Source organism: Elephantulus edwardii, unplaced genomic scaffold (genome assembly GCF_000299155.1).
Source record: "Elephantulus edwardii isolate Elephantulus edwardi_28Jun2011 unplaced genomic scaffold, EleEdw1.0 scaffold00208, whole genome shotgun sequence".
NCBI classification, from domain to species: Eukaryota; Metazoa; Chordata; class Mammalia; order Macroscelidea; family Macroscelididae; genus Elephantulus; species Elephantulus edwardii.
Genome location: NW_006399958.1, coordinates 551,523 through 565,295, shown reverse-complemented (window position 1 = coordinate 565,295; position 13,773 = coordinate 551,523). Strand labels below are relative to the sequence as shown.

At 50.6% G+C, this 13,773-nt stretch overlaps 2 protein-coding genes across 2 annotated transcripts in view; one reads left to right on the top strand and one right to left on the bottom strand.

Moving 5' to 3' along the window:
* The first annotated feature begins 1,468 nt into the window (after positions 1 to 1,468).
* EMP3 (epithelial membrane protein 3) lies at positions 1,469 to 5,212 on the top strand. The gene is made up of 4 exons (XM_006897264.1): positions 1,469 to 1,546; positions 1,795 to 1,897; positions 2,943 to 3,083; positions 5,049 to 5,212. The coding sequence occupies exons 1-4, from the start codon at positions 1,469 to 1,471 to the stop codon at positions 5,210 to 5,212; spliced, it is 486 nt and encodes a 161-aa protein (XP_006897326.1).
* A 2,201-nt stretch (positions 5,213 to 7,413) lies between these two features.
* Positions 7,414 to 13,773, bottom strand: part of TMEM143 (transmembrane protein 143) — a 28,671-nt gene continuing 22,311 nt past the window's right edge. The window contains exons 7-8 of the mRNA XM_006897335.1: positions 8,277 to 8,466; positions 7,414 to 7,628 (exon numbers count right to left, since the gene is read on the bottom strand). Of these exons, the coding sequence (XP_006897397.1) occupies positions 7,414 to 7,628; positions 8,277 to 8,466 (405 nt within the window). The remainder of the gene's footprint in view (positions 7,629 to 8,276; positions 8,467 to 13,773) is intronic.

Here is a 13,773-nt window from a genome sequence, read left to right as displayed (position 1 = left end):
GAAACCAACCAAGAAGCTGCAAGAGAGCTAGGAGGAGGCCTGGACACTCAAGGCAGGGGGGCCAGGGAGAGAGAGGCCGAAGGAGAGAGAAGAGGAAGAGAAGGAGTTGAGTTCCAGACTTGGAGGGGCGAAGGAGGGCGTGAGCCAGGGGGGCAGAGCGAGCCGGGGAGGCAGGCAGCTAGGGGAGGCGGGGGCCTCGAGAGGGTGGAAGGAGGGAGGCGAAGGGCGGGGCGCCGAGGCCCTAGCGAGGAACCGGGCTCCGACTGGGACTTTTTCCGCGGTTCCCGGTAAGTTTCAGTCCGTTATTCTAGCTGGGATTTCTTTCCTGACTTGAGGGGGGTTGGAAGTGGTGGTGGAGTTCAGCCATTTGGGAAAGACTCCTCGCTTCAAGGCTGAACCCCAAAGAAATCCTCGGAATTTCAAAAAGTGATCTCTTAGCACTTGGAGAGTGGATGCGGGAAGGGAAGAGGAGGGGCTGGGCAGGCTTCTGGGGGTCCCAGAAGAGCCCTCAAAACCCAAGAACTTCCTGTGAGGGTGGTTATTGGGTTTTGTTTTTTTTTTCCTTCCATGGGTCCTCACTTCCCCTGAGGGTTCTCCTGACACCACCCCAAGTCTGAGCAGCCTCAAACCTCCCTTGTGTCTGGACACTGAGAAAGCGTCTGGGGAGCTGTCTCTTGCCCCATAAGTACTATTTTTTGGTCCATATCCCCACAAAAGACCCAGGTGTCCAGCGGGCTCCAAATGGGCAGCAACCGTGGGGTGGGGACCTCATGGGCACAGTCAGGGGCTGGGGTTTCCCTGGTGCTAAGTGGGGGGGAGGGTATGAGTCACCATATGAGTCACTGGGTCCCCCTCCACCCCACCCTCCCCCACCCCAGGAAAGGAGTGGAGTGAGTCAAGGATGCACATCCCTGGGGACAGCCTCTAGCACCCCAGGAATGTGGAGAGTGTCAGTTTGAAGATTCCTAGCCTGGTCCCTATAGTATGTCTAGGATCAGAGGTTGAAGTGAGGGGGTCTCATGCTTAGTCCCAACAGAAGTCCAACCTTTCAGCCTCTCCTCTCTCAGACCCAGAAATCCGGGTCCCCCAGTCTCCCCTGTCATCAGACACAGAAGTCTGGGTCTCCCTCCAGCCCCACCTCCTCCCTCAGATTCAGGGATCCAGGCTGCAGCCCCCCTTTCTCCCTCAGACTCAGAAGTCCCATCTTTTTCACCTCAAAATTCAGGAGTCTCACTCACCTCCTCAAATCCCAGTTTCCAACCCCATTCTCCCTCATACACAGGAGTCCAGGCCCCCAACTCTTCCTTTCTCAGACCCAAGAGTCCAGGCCCCCAGCCCCTTTGTCCTTCAGACCCAGGAGCCTGGACCTCCCACCCCTCTACAGCAGAATTCAAGGGGCTCGCCCCCCCAGTTCTATCAATGAGTACCCCTTCTCTTGCCTCCTTCCCCCCAGGACTCTCCCACAGCTATGTCTCTCCTCCTGTTGGTGGTCTCAGCCCTTCACATCCTTATTCTCATCCTGCTTTTCGTGGCCACTTTGGACAAGGTAAGCATCTCCCAGGGCCTGTGGACCTGGCCACGCCCTCCTCTAAATTCACTCTGCCGCCCTTCTCCGCCCCCCCGCCCCCGCTTCCATTTAACCTGCATAGGCCCTTTGCTCTGGCCCAGTCATCTCCATCTGTGCCTTTGTCCATCACTTCATCCTTCTCCTGGCACTCCCCACAACAGGCTCCTCACGGAGGCCCTGCCCAGTGTCCTTTCCTAACCCCGCCCTCTTTTCTATGTCCACTCCAGTCCTGGTGGACACTGCCTGGGCAGGAGTCCTTGAATCTATGGTATGACTGTAAATGGAACGGTACCACAGAAGCGTGGTCCTGCAGTAATGTCAGCGACAACGGTGAGGAGTGGGGGACAGACCCACTGGTGGCTGGGACTAAGGATGGGGAACCCCTAGTTTTTTAGTGGGACAGCCAGAGGCAGCTCCGCTCATCTGGGTAGAGGTGGGGAAATAGGCAAGCTCTTAAATGGGGGTGCTATGTGGCTCCCCCCTTTATGATCCACAAAGGTCTGAGACTACTTGCTTTCGACTGAAGGAGTACAGAGGTCCCCCCAAGATTGTGAGAAAATAGAATTATGTTTCTAGGTTTTCAAACAAATATGGTTGGTATTCGGAATGCACGGCTAACATCAGTTTCTCCAAGTTTTAAGGAGATGCTTGAACCACATTAATCTTCTAAAGGGCTGGGACTTGATCAACATTAAGCTTTTAAGGACCTGAGACTAGGGAGCTCTGGTGGCCTAGTGGCAAGAAGCTGCGCTGCAATCCTGAAGGCACGCGGTTTGAATCCACCAGATGCTCCACTGGAGAAATCACCCCCTCTGCCAGTCAGATCTGATTCGGATATGATTCGAGAGTACACAACAAGGGGAGGGGGAATAAAATAAAAAAAATTAGTCTTTCCAATGTTCCAAAGGGGTGGAGCCAGATATAGTCAAGATTCTAAAGGGGCGGGGCAGGTGCATCTAAGATTCTAAAGAGGTGGAGCCAGGTGCACCCAAGATTCTAAGTGAAACAACTAAAGGCTTTTACCCTTCAAGGTCAAGAAAAAAAATTATTCTATTTCTAGTCCACAAGATGGTGAAGGTAGCAAGTGCAGCAAGGCGAGGATTGGGATGGAAGAAGTAAAATTGTTTTAATTCCCGAAGGGAGTGTATATTTATGTGAAAAATTGTAAAGAATTTGAAAAACAGTCATTAGAGCTGACTCGAGAATTTGGCAAGGTTATAGGCAACAAAGGATAAATAAATACTTAAGTGTTATGCTTAAATAACCCAAGGGGTATGGCTTCAAATGGGAGGAGACAGGCAAGGCAAATGATGTGCAAATAGCCGGGACTGTAACTATGGACCCCTCTGTGACCCCACCTCTGTCTCCTCTGCAGGCTGGCTGAAGGCGGTACAGGTCCTCATGGTGCTCTCCCTCATCCTCTGCTGCCTCTCCTTCATCCTGTTTATGTTCCAGCTGTATACCATGCGGCGGGGAGGGCTTTTCTACGCCACAGGCTTCTGCCAGCTTTGCACTAGTGAGCACGACACCGCGGGAACCGAGGGAAAGGGAGGGGGCGTGGTAGGACGCAGGGACTGTCCTGGAATGAAGAGCTAGTGCAAGAAAACCACCTCCAATCCCCAACAAGTGCAAGGACCACCCGTCTGCCCCGAGGGCTGATGGGAGTTGTAGTTTTCCCAGCCACTAAGTGGAGCCCCCGTGGCGTAGTTCCTCTGTTAATGCAAAGATGGGAGGGGGAAAAAAAGCAGAAATATGGGCGAACCCCCCTCCAATTGAGCTCAGAAACCCAATGGAAGGTCGCTGTGAATTGGATTGACTTGAAGTCCGGGAATTTGAGCTTTTTCGTTAAACTGTGGTCAATTTAACCACAATTAAATTGGGTTCCTGGGCAAAATGAAGCTGGCAGGTAAAACTTCGAGAATTCTGGACTGGAGAAAGGATTGTTGGCATACAATTTGGGTCTCAGAGATGGCAAGGGATTATAAATAAATCAAAGAATATATAAATCATAATACCCACCGGGGGGAAAAAAAAAGGGTTGCCATCAAGTCGATTCCAACTCTTGGAATTAATTATATGTAGATGAGAACTGCATTGCGTTTCCAAGTCTGAGACCTTTCAGAAGCAGAGTCCCAGGCACCTGTGGGTGGATTACTCACTGCCCCTGAGTCCATTCCAACTAGTAGTGACCCTGTGAGACAGAGCAGAACCGTCTGTAGGGTTTCCAAGGCGGTCAAGCTTGACAGACGTGGACAGAAACATCTTTCTCCCACAGAGCCGCTGGTGGGCTCAAATGGCCCTTTGGGTTAGCAGCCCACTGCTTTAGCAGCTGCACCACCAGGTTGCCTTTCTATGTGGATTATCCACTAACCTCTTAGCCTCTCGCTCCGCAGTCAAGTCCTTAATGCTGATCAAGGATTCCTGATAGGAGTTGAAGTACGTGTATTAAACATAATGTACAATATTATGACAGCCAGCTACTGTTAAGTGTGGACGACTGTGTACTAGACATTCCAGAGAAAATTGATTGTCTACTTTTTTTTTAACTTCATGTGTGAATGGCTTAATTAATCATAAATCAATCGATTCCAGCCTTAGAGAAAAGGGTAGTACAGGATAGAGCTTCCTCAGAGGGTTTTTTTTCAACGCTAGGGCAGCGCTAACCCTTAGAGTAAGTTTAAGGAAGGGTGGGGTCAAGCCTGCTCCAGGTGCTAGCTTAAAATGCTATCGGGCCCGAGGGCCAGCCTTTAATTGTTTTTGGTGAAACATCCTTCTAGGTCGTGCAACCCTGGTATGTCCACTTGTTGTACAGAGATAACTCGTGGTTGCTGTGAAGCTGAACACTGTGACACCGATGTATCAAATGCGTTAATGGTGGACAGTGTTTGGTGGAGCTCCCCGATTAAAACAAGTTTGGAAGCAGGAGTAGCATCCACTTCCATAATAGCTTGCCTCTGGAAACCCTATGAATCTGGAGAAAGGACGGAAGTTATACAGGTGTCCAGGACTTTCGTTCACAGGGTCGCTATGAGTCGCCTACGACTCGACGGCACTTAACAACAACAACAATCCATCTTACAGAAACAGACTGCTACGTCTTTCTTCCAAAGAGCGACTGGGGGGTTTGAACCACTAAAAAATTAGCCACCGCAACACCAGGGCTCAGTTAATCGTTGTCCTCAGTTTGTGGAACTAAATTGGTTTTATTAATTTACTATTTACGTGGTTGGTATGAATGAATATACACTATAGTCTCATCTTATTAATGAGTAAACGGAGACCCTAAGAGATGAAAGAAAATGTCCAAACCCAGGCTGTAGGTAGTCTATATAGATGGAGTAGTGGGAGGGGCCCTGAACTACAACTCCCAGCAGGCAGCAGAGCTGCACCTTTGCCCTTCAGTGGCTTCTTAGCCCCTGGGGCTCATGGGAACTGTAGTCTTTTGCTAGTCTTGCCTGACTTGTGATTTGTCTTGTTTCAGGCGTGGCGGTGTTCACAGGAGCGCTCATCTACAGCATCCACGCCAAGGAGATCCTGAAACGGACCGAGGGCAGCTTTGGCTACTGCTTCGGCCTGGCCTGGGCGGCCTTCCCGCTGGCCCTGGTCAGTGGCATCATGTACATTCACCTGCGGAAGCGGGAGTGAACTCCCAGCCGTTCCCCTCTCTCCCCCCTAGAATCCCTTCTGCACTCCAGAGCCTCTGCGCCCAGAAAATAAAACCGCCTAACCTCGGTCCCTGACTTTGTCTCCTTCCTTTTCTCTTCAGGGACCACAGCTGTGTGAGCTCCTGGGCCAGGGAGAGTCCCTCAGAATGCCAGACATAAGTGTCCTGGCCCTCCGTCGCTTTTCACCCAAGTCTCTTGTGTTTCAGGCCCCAGAAGCCACCCCTGCTGAGGCACAACCTCTTATGATTTCCCGGCAAACCCTCATAGGACTCAGGATATGGGTCCCTAGTTCTGTTTTCTTGCAGAGGGTTTGTCGCTCTGTGTCTCATTGGGACACAGACATCATATGTGTTGTTATAAATTACTGGCCTGCCCACTCTCTTATTTTTCTGACCCTCCCTCTAGCGATAGAATTGTCCATTTCCTTCTCAGCACCCGGGTTTCCTCATTCACGAGGGTTCCCCCACTCTCCTCCCCTTTTCGCAAAGGTCGCCTCTGACCCTAAAGGCCACCTCTGGTTCAAATGATGCTTTAGTATAAAGTAGAAGACACAGCCCACCTCCTGACTGGCCCATTATCAGAATTCATTGGACCAAGGGCCACACACTGGATCTTCGACCCACCCACGGGCCCCTGTGGTACAATAATGTTTGACTGCTGACTGGAAGGTGGGAGGTTCAAATCCATCGTTACCTGGCAGAAGAAAGGTCCTTGCAATCTGCTCCCGTAAAGACTACAAAGTAGGAAACCTTACGGGATTTCCTAACAACTTGATGGCACCTGACGACATCCCGACAGTGCGCCCTTGTGCAGTCACTTTCTCTCTCCAGATCATGGTATTCAGGGCAGCATCTCAAGAACCAGCTCCTTTTCAAGACTCTTTCCTCAGACACACCCAAACAAGCCTACAGACGCGGGGATGATTCAGACTCAGCCAATCTACAAGACAGAGTCAAATTGCCTCATTGAACTTCTTAAGGCTGTAATCTCTGAGTTACCAGGACAACGCCCTACGGTCTACAACACCACAGCTCCCCCCAAGGTGGTAATCATTACAGAAGCAGATGGAGTTATTAGTGGATTTTAACTGCCAACCTTTGACGTGCAGCCTAGCACTTTAACCATCGCTCCTCTCAGAGCCACAGTCAGGCTTTATCTCACCAACCAAGACCCCAGCCTCCCTCTTAAAACCACAGCTTTCTTTGCCTGGGGCTGAACCCACATTAACAACCCCACCCCTGACTAACCCTCCCAGCACTGCCATACCTACATCCCTCCAAGTCCCGCAACCACCCTCTCCCCACTCATCTCACCCTACTCATCCAGACTCATTAAACAGGATTTATTCCTTGAGGAGAGGGAATGGGGGCGAAATGGACAGACTCATAAATATTGCAGGGTGCAGGGAGTCCACATCGAGGTAGTTTCTCAAGTAGGGGCGAGGGGCCTGGCTCAGGAAGGCACCTGAGGTGGTCGGGGGGACCTGAGGAAGGAGGGGTCTTGGAGTGAAGGTGATCTCCAGCTCCCCTGGGCCCATGGCTTCCTGCCACGCACAGGGCTCCCTCCCCTTTCAGCCCGGCCCAGCCGATCAGCAGCTGAGCCGTGGGCCCGCCATACACCCAGCGGCAAATGATACAAAAGATCGGGTTTCCTTTGGAAATTCAGAATTGGTTGCCTCTGAGCAGCTGCCTGACCTGATGGTGTCCAGCAGCTGTCACTCATTGGCTGTTTGCCAGGGGAACAGGGGCGGAACGGCTTTCACTGGTTGCTGGCTGGGGCCCGGCTTAGTGCACAAGGCGGGCAGCTTGCCCAGCGCAGGCTAAAAAGGCAGTGATATGTAGCCTCGGAAGAGCATAGTTTAACTGTGCCCTGTGGTTCCGGAAAAGACGGAGATGAACAGCTGGGATTGGCTGGCTCGGCCCAGACCCCCAGCACTCTCAGCCCAACCACTAAGTTCAAGGTGAGGGGTGGGACTAAGCCGTGAAACAGACTTAGCTCTGATTGGCTGCTCCTCCGAAGCCCAGCACCTGCGAGCTCTTCCGATTGGCTGCTCTATTTGACATGAGAGCTTCAGTTCTTGTGGGTCGGGGCGTGGCCAAGCTTCGCACTGTGATTGACAGCTCAGTAGAGAGGCGGACTTAGTGCCTTGGCCAGGTGGGTCAGAGGACAGGAGTTTGTGGTTTAAGGGCTGTCACTTCGAGAAGTGGGCCGAGGGTTCTCAGAAGAGACTGAAACTAGCGGATCTAGTTTAGGGAAATCTGGGGGAGGGTAGAGCCCAATGCTGGGGGTCAGGGCTTGCAGGTGGGCCAGGGCGCGCGCTCCGTTGAAGGCCACGTCACAGCCTGACTGGGCCAGGAGCCAGCTCTCCACCTCTGCTTGGAGCCACTGGGACGTCTCTGCAGAGGAAAGGGAAGAGGCAGGTGACGTTACTGGTTCAGCGTAGGTAGAGTAGGACGAAAAGGGGTCAAGGCAGGTGATCTGCGGGGTCTGGGTCAAGGAGAAGCCAGGAGGTAGGAGAGAGGGCTGGAGACGAGTGTGACCAGACATAGGGCTGTCCCTGGGGCTCCCTTTAGGGAGGAGGCGGGGGTTCCAGATCAGGGATGAATGAAGCTCCAAATGAAACGTCAGTCTGGGGCCTACGTAGGAAGGGACGCGCGAACTCACGTCTTGAAAGGGAAAGACACATAGCCGATTCAAAGCCCCTTGAGACAGGCAGCTTGAAGCCAGAAATAGAACTCAAGGTCCCATCAAGAGAGGGGTCAGGCCTAGGCCTGACGTTTAGCTCAAGGGTCTGCTTTCTTCACGGTGGAAGTTGGGGTGTTCCGTGGTGAAAGCCAAGGCTACCTCTGCAATCAGGCGGGTGCCCCAGGAGAAGTAGAACGGGAGTAGGAGGTGGGGCTGCATTTCATCCCGGAGAGCATCACCCTGGGGCGGGACCTCTACAAACACAGTCAGGATTGACAGGGCGGAGTTCTCGGAGGCGGGGCATCGCGGGAGCAAGGTCCACGATAGGACGAGGCATCTGGGCCGCGGCCACGACCTACCTTGGAGGGTGCCGTCCGCTCCCTGGGGGCGCCGGGCCATAAAGCTGCGCGCCAGCAGCGCCTCCTTGGCGTGCTCGGCCTGCGCGCGCAGGGACAGGGCGCTGAGCAGCTCCGAGTTGTTGGACGTACTGCGGTAGTACAGCATGTGCGCCAGCTCCAGCGCCTGCACGCTGCGCCGCTGCCCGAACATCTGCAGAAGGGACAGAGGCCGCGTAGATTGAGCTCGGAGATGCGGGGAGGGCAGGGCCGAGGGAGGGGTGCTCGCGTCTACACCTCGACCCTCATGTGCAAGTATCACTCAAGCGGTTGGGATTGCGACCCTTCCCGGACCTACAGATGGGGAGGCTGCGGACTCCTGAGCCAGGTGCTGGCCGTCAGTGTGGCAATGTGATGGTCCTCGCGCCCCACAGACTCTGACTAGCCCCACCCTGTTGGGAAGGCTACAATTTTTAGCAACCGCCCTAGGTTCCTAGCCAGGAAATTAAAAGACGTATTGTGTATTGCGATGGGAAAGTCGGCTGTTAGGGACCTCTCCAAAGTACTGAAGAGCAATGGTGTCACTCTGGAGACTAAGGTGCGCCTGATACAGGCTATGGTCTTTGCAATCACTTGTTATGCATCAGAGAGTTGGACAATGGCTAGGGAGGATAGAAGGAGAATTGATGCCTTTGAGCTGTGGTGCTGGAGAAGAGTTCTGAATGTACCATGGACTACCAAGAAAACAAACAGGTTCGTTCTGGAGAGGGTTAAACCAGGCTGCTTCTTGGAGGCAAGGATTCTGGGGCTTCGTCTGACATACTTTGGATATGTTGTAAGGAGGGACAGGTCCTTGGAGAGACATCATGCTTGGTAGGGTGGAGGGACAGCGCAGGAGGGGAAGGCCCTCTATGAGGTGGATTGATTCAGTGACTGGGGTAATCGGAGTGGGTGTGTTGGAGGCAGTGCGATTGGCACAGGACAGAGCAGCATTTAGGGCTGTTGTACATAGGGTCGCTATGAGTCGCAAGCGACTCGATGGCACACAACAACAACAACAACTAGTTTCCTAATCTTTTGAATGGATTTGTAGCCAGAGAAAAATCAGAGTTGGAAGTGGAGTAGGAAAAAATCCACAGCCACGGGGCCGATTGAGATTCAGAACTGCCCCTTGGGGTTCCGGAAACAGGCAATCTTTACAGAAGCAGAAGGCCACACAGGGGAGTCTGGCCTGATAATTCCACTGGCAGGGTTCCATGTTGTTTTGTGCCTTTGAATCCTCTACGACTCACAGCGACCCTCTGCACAATAGCTCACAAGTCTCACTGTCTCTGACACACTCCTGCCCCCACTGCTACAGTCACGGTCAATCCATCTCTTCCTGGATCTTCCTCTCCTGTGCTGACCTCCCACCCTTCCAAGCATGATTTCCTTCTCCAAGGACTGGTCCCTCCGGGCAATATGACCAATTCAGACACCATCTCAAGAACAGATTTGACGTTTTGAGTATTAATGAGCGAAAGCCAGGTGATTTGGGGGATGGCCCCAAGAACATCATATGGGGAAGCTCTGGTGGTCTAGTGGCAAGAAGCTGAGCTGCAATCCCGAGGGCGTGCGGTTCGAATACAGCAGATGCTCCACTGGAAAAGGAGAGGCAATCTCCTTCTGTGCCAGTCGGATCCAATTTGAAAGAAGAAGAAGAAAGAAGAAAGAAGAAAGAAGAAAGAAGAAAGAAGAAGAAGAAGAAGAAGAAGAAGAAGAAGAAGAAGAAGAAGAAGAAGAAGAAGAAGAAGAAGAAGAAGAAGAAGAAGAAGATCATACAGGAAGGAGGTAAAAGAGAATTGAAAAGAAACAGGAAACAAACATGCACGTCAGAAGAGCCTCTGTTCTGAATGTCCAGTAGTTAAAGCAACTGGAAGAGACAATGGTGGAAAACAAGGTTTCCAAGGACAATTGGAGAAGACAGAATCAAGTATGATAATGAAATGTGCCTGGTTGTTGTTGTTATGTGCTGTCGAGTAGTTTGCGACTCATAGTGACCCTCTGTATAACAGTCCTAAACTCTGCTCTGTCCTGTGCCAATTGCACTGTTTCTGACATTCCCATCCGGATTACCCCAGTCACTGAATCAAGCCACCTCATAGACAGCCTTCCCCTCCTGCACTGTCCCTCCACCCTCCCAAGCATGATGTCCCTCTCCAAGGTCCGGTCTCTCCTTACAACATGTCCAAAGTATGTTAAAAGGAGCCTCAGAATCCTTGCCTCCAAGGAGCCACCCGGTTTAATCATTTCTAGGATGAATCTGTTTGTTTTCCTAGCAGTCCATGGTATATTCAATACTCTTCTCCAGCACCACAGCTCAAAGGCATCAATTCTCCTTCTATCCACCATGGTCATTGTCCGACTCTTTGATGCATAACAAGTGATTACAAAAACCATGGCCTGTATCAGGCGCACCTTAGTCTCCAGAGAGACACCATTGCTCTTCAGTACTTCGGAGAGGCCCCTAACAGCAGACTTTCCCATCGCAATACATCTTTTAATTTCCTGGCTACTGGTGCCAAGAATGTTGACTGTGGAGCCAAAATCCAAGCTGAAAGCATGTGCTCAACATTTCTCAGGCTGCAAGAGCTGAAGGGAAACTGGGACATTCAAGCCTCAAACTGCAAAATACACATGACTGTTCGGCCAATACATGCGAGCTTTGGTCCACAGAGAGCTGCAAGGCTGACCCTGAGGCCATACGTCTCTGGCAGTTTGAAGTCACTGGGAGCTCCATGGGAGAGATGCGATCACTTACTTGGGTGATTTAGAGCCGTGAGCAATCTGATGGCGTGTCAGCTATGAGTCAGCTTTAATGTGACAACAGTGAGTTTGAGCTACTTTTTGAAGTTCTGGCCAAGTCCTCTCTCTCCCTCCCTCCCCCGCCCCCTTTCTCCTCACATAGCATCTGGCACCTCATCATCTGACCTCCTGTCTTGAACCACCAGCTGATCATGTGATCTCTTTCACCACCTTCTGAAACCTGGCAGCCATCAGCCTGCCACCTGACCATCTGAGCTTGTCCCCCAGTCCCTGCAGCCCAGGGAGGCAGGAAAGGTCTCCAGACTCAATATGTGACCCACCGATTTGGGACCCCACCCCAAAGAAATGTGAGCCATTCTTCTGAGAGTTCACAAGACACCTCAGTGAACTACGAAACCCACAGGTGGGAGGGAAGGTACTGGGGAGGGAAGGAGGCGCTGACATTTGAAATGACAGAGTGGTCCAGAAATATGGGAAAATGGGGCATTTGGGGACAACATTAACTCTGCGCCTAATAGGAACCAGCTTTGTGCTGATCTTCCTAAAATAAATTATTTATGTAACTGATGAAGATTAAAGACTGCAACCTTCAGTATAGATTGCACCTTAATATAAAGAAAATCAAGGCGAAGATGGATTAATATGCAACATCATGCTAAACAGAGAACACCGAAGTCGTGAGGAATTTAATTTTGCTTAGAACCTCAATTAATCCTCATGGAAGCAGCAGTCAAGAATTTAAATGTACTGCACTGGGAGAAATCTGCGACAAAAGATCTGCCCTTGACCCTGGAGGACATTATGCTGAGTGACATATCTCAGTCACAAAAAAAAAAAAAGAGTTTTTCTCTTTTCAAGAAGAGTGAATTGGGGAAAGGGGGTAGGCAGGGAGAAAAGTGCAACAATGAATGATTGGAAACCCCAAGTTTCTGTAAACTTTCATTAAAATTAATTTTTAAAAATCTGCCCTTTTAAAGTATTTGAGAGCAAAGATGTCACCTTCAGGACTGAGGTACACCTGACCCAAGACACAGTATTTCCAGAATGAATGGGAAGCTAGATGATAATGAATGAAGAGGCCTGAAGAAGAACCGGTGCCTCTAAATTGTGGTGTTGGCAAAGAATATTGATTTCGCAGGGAGCTCTGGTGGCCCAGTGGCAAGAAGCTGCACTGCAATCCCAGAGGCACGCAGTTCAAATCCACCAGATGCTCTCTGCTGGAAAAGGAGGGATAATCTCCTCCTGTACGAGTCAGATCTGATTTGATGGTACACGCACACAAAAGAATAAAATATTTTTTTTAAAAAAAGGAGGGACAAAAAAAAAAAAGGAGGGACAATCTCCTCCTGTACCAGTCAGATCCGATTTGATGGTACTCACACAGAAAAAATATATATATATAAAATATTGATTTCGCTATGGCCTGCCAGAAAAATGAATAAACCTGTCTTGATAGAAATACTGTTCCCTAGTGGAGGATGGTGAGATTTGTCTCACGTACTATAGACATTTTATCAGTCCCCGGAAAAGGACCTCGCACATGGTAAGGTGATGGTCATCCAAAAAAATGAAAAAAGACCCTCAGTGAGACAGGCCGACAGAGAGGCTGATCGCAGTGATGGCCTGGGCACGATCCAGCGTCCGGTTCTGCTGTCCACAGGGTCACGACGAGGACAATTCTCTGACTGCAACTAAGGGCAGAAGCTGAATGCATAAATTGCTGACCTGAAAACTCATTTGCTCTCGAAACGTTGACTCAAGTCCTAATAAAATGGTTTCAAAACAAAACAAAACAAAAACAAACAAAACCCCAATAGTCTGCCTGCTTGTCAGAGAAAGCCCCACGAGAAAGAAAGCCCAGTGAAATCAACCCCCAAAAAACCCAAACTCTTTTGCCATGAGTCGATTCAAACTTAAGGCAACCTTATAGGACAAAGTAGGACTATCCTGTACGTTTGTGGCATTTTGAGGGGAATAATTTCATTTAAAAAAAAGAAAAAAACCAACCAACCAAATTCTTCGTGATTTTAGTGAAAGGTTACAGAAAGGATGGTTTTTCATTCATTCATTGATACACGTTTTCCTCCCACCCCCCATTGCCCTACTTCACTTTATAATGCATATTTTTTTCCCAGCTATCCTGTAGGTTTCCTAAGGCTGGAGTTTTATTTTTTTATTTTCCTCTTTACTCCTTTTTTTTTTAAATGTGTACCGTCAAATCAGATTTGACTGGTACAGGAGATTGCCCCTCCTTCTCCAGCAGAGCATCTGGTGGATTCGAACTGAGCGTCTCTGGGATTGCAGTGCAGCTTCTTGCCACAAGGCTGGAATCTTTAAAGAACTCAGCTCCAGTGTCACAGTGACTAAGCTCTGACTACTAACCAAAAGGTTAGCTATTCCAGCCCCACAGGCTTGTGGGGCAAAAGATGCGGGTGTCTGCTCTGAGCATGGGGGGAAGACAGAAGCTATCGTAAAACAGACTCGGGAGGAGAAAGGGGGTGACATGCGTGGGGGGCTGGAGAGGTAAAGGGCTTGGGCTTGACGGCAGCACTGTGGGTGCTGGGAGATAGTGTGCAGATCAGGTAAGGTGACCCTCTGTGCAGCCTCCGGCCTGGCTGGGGCAGAGCTTGCAAAGGGCATGAGGCTGCCGGAACTCAGAGAGGAATTTAAGAAGTGCAGGAACTCAGCTAAGAAGTTTCAACCTGAGCTCCTCAGA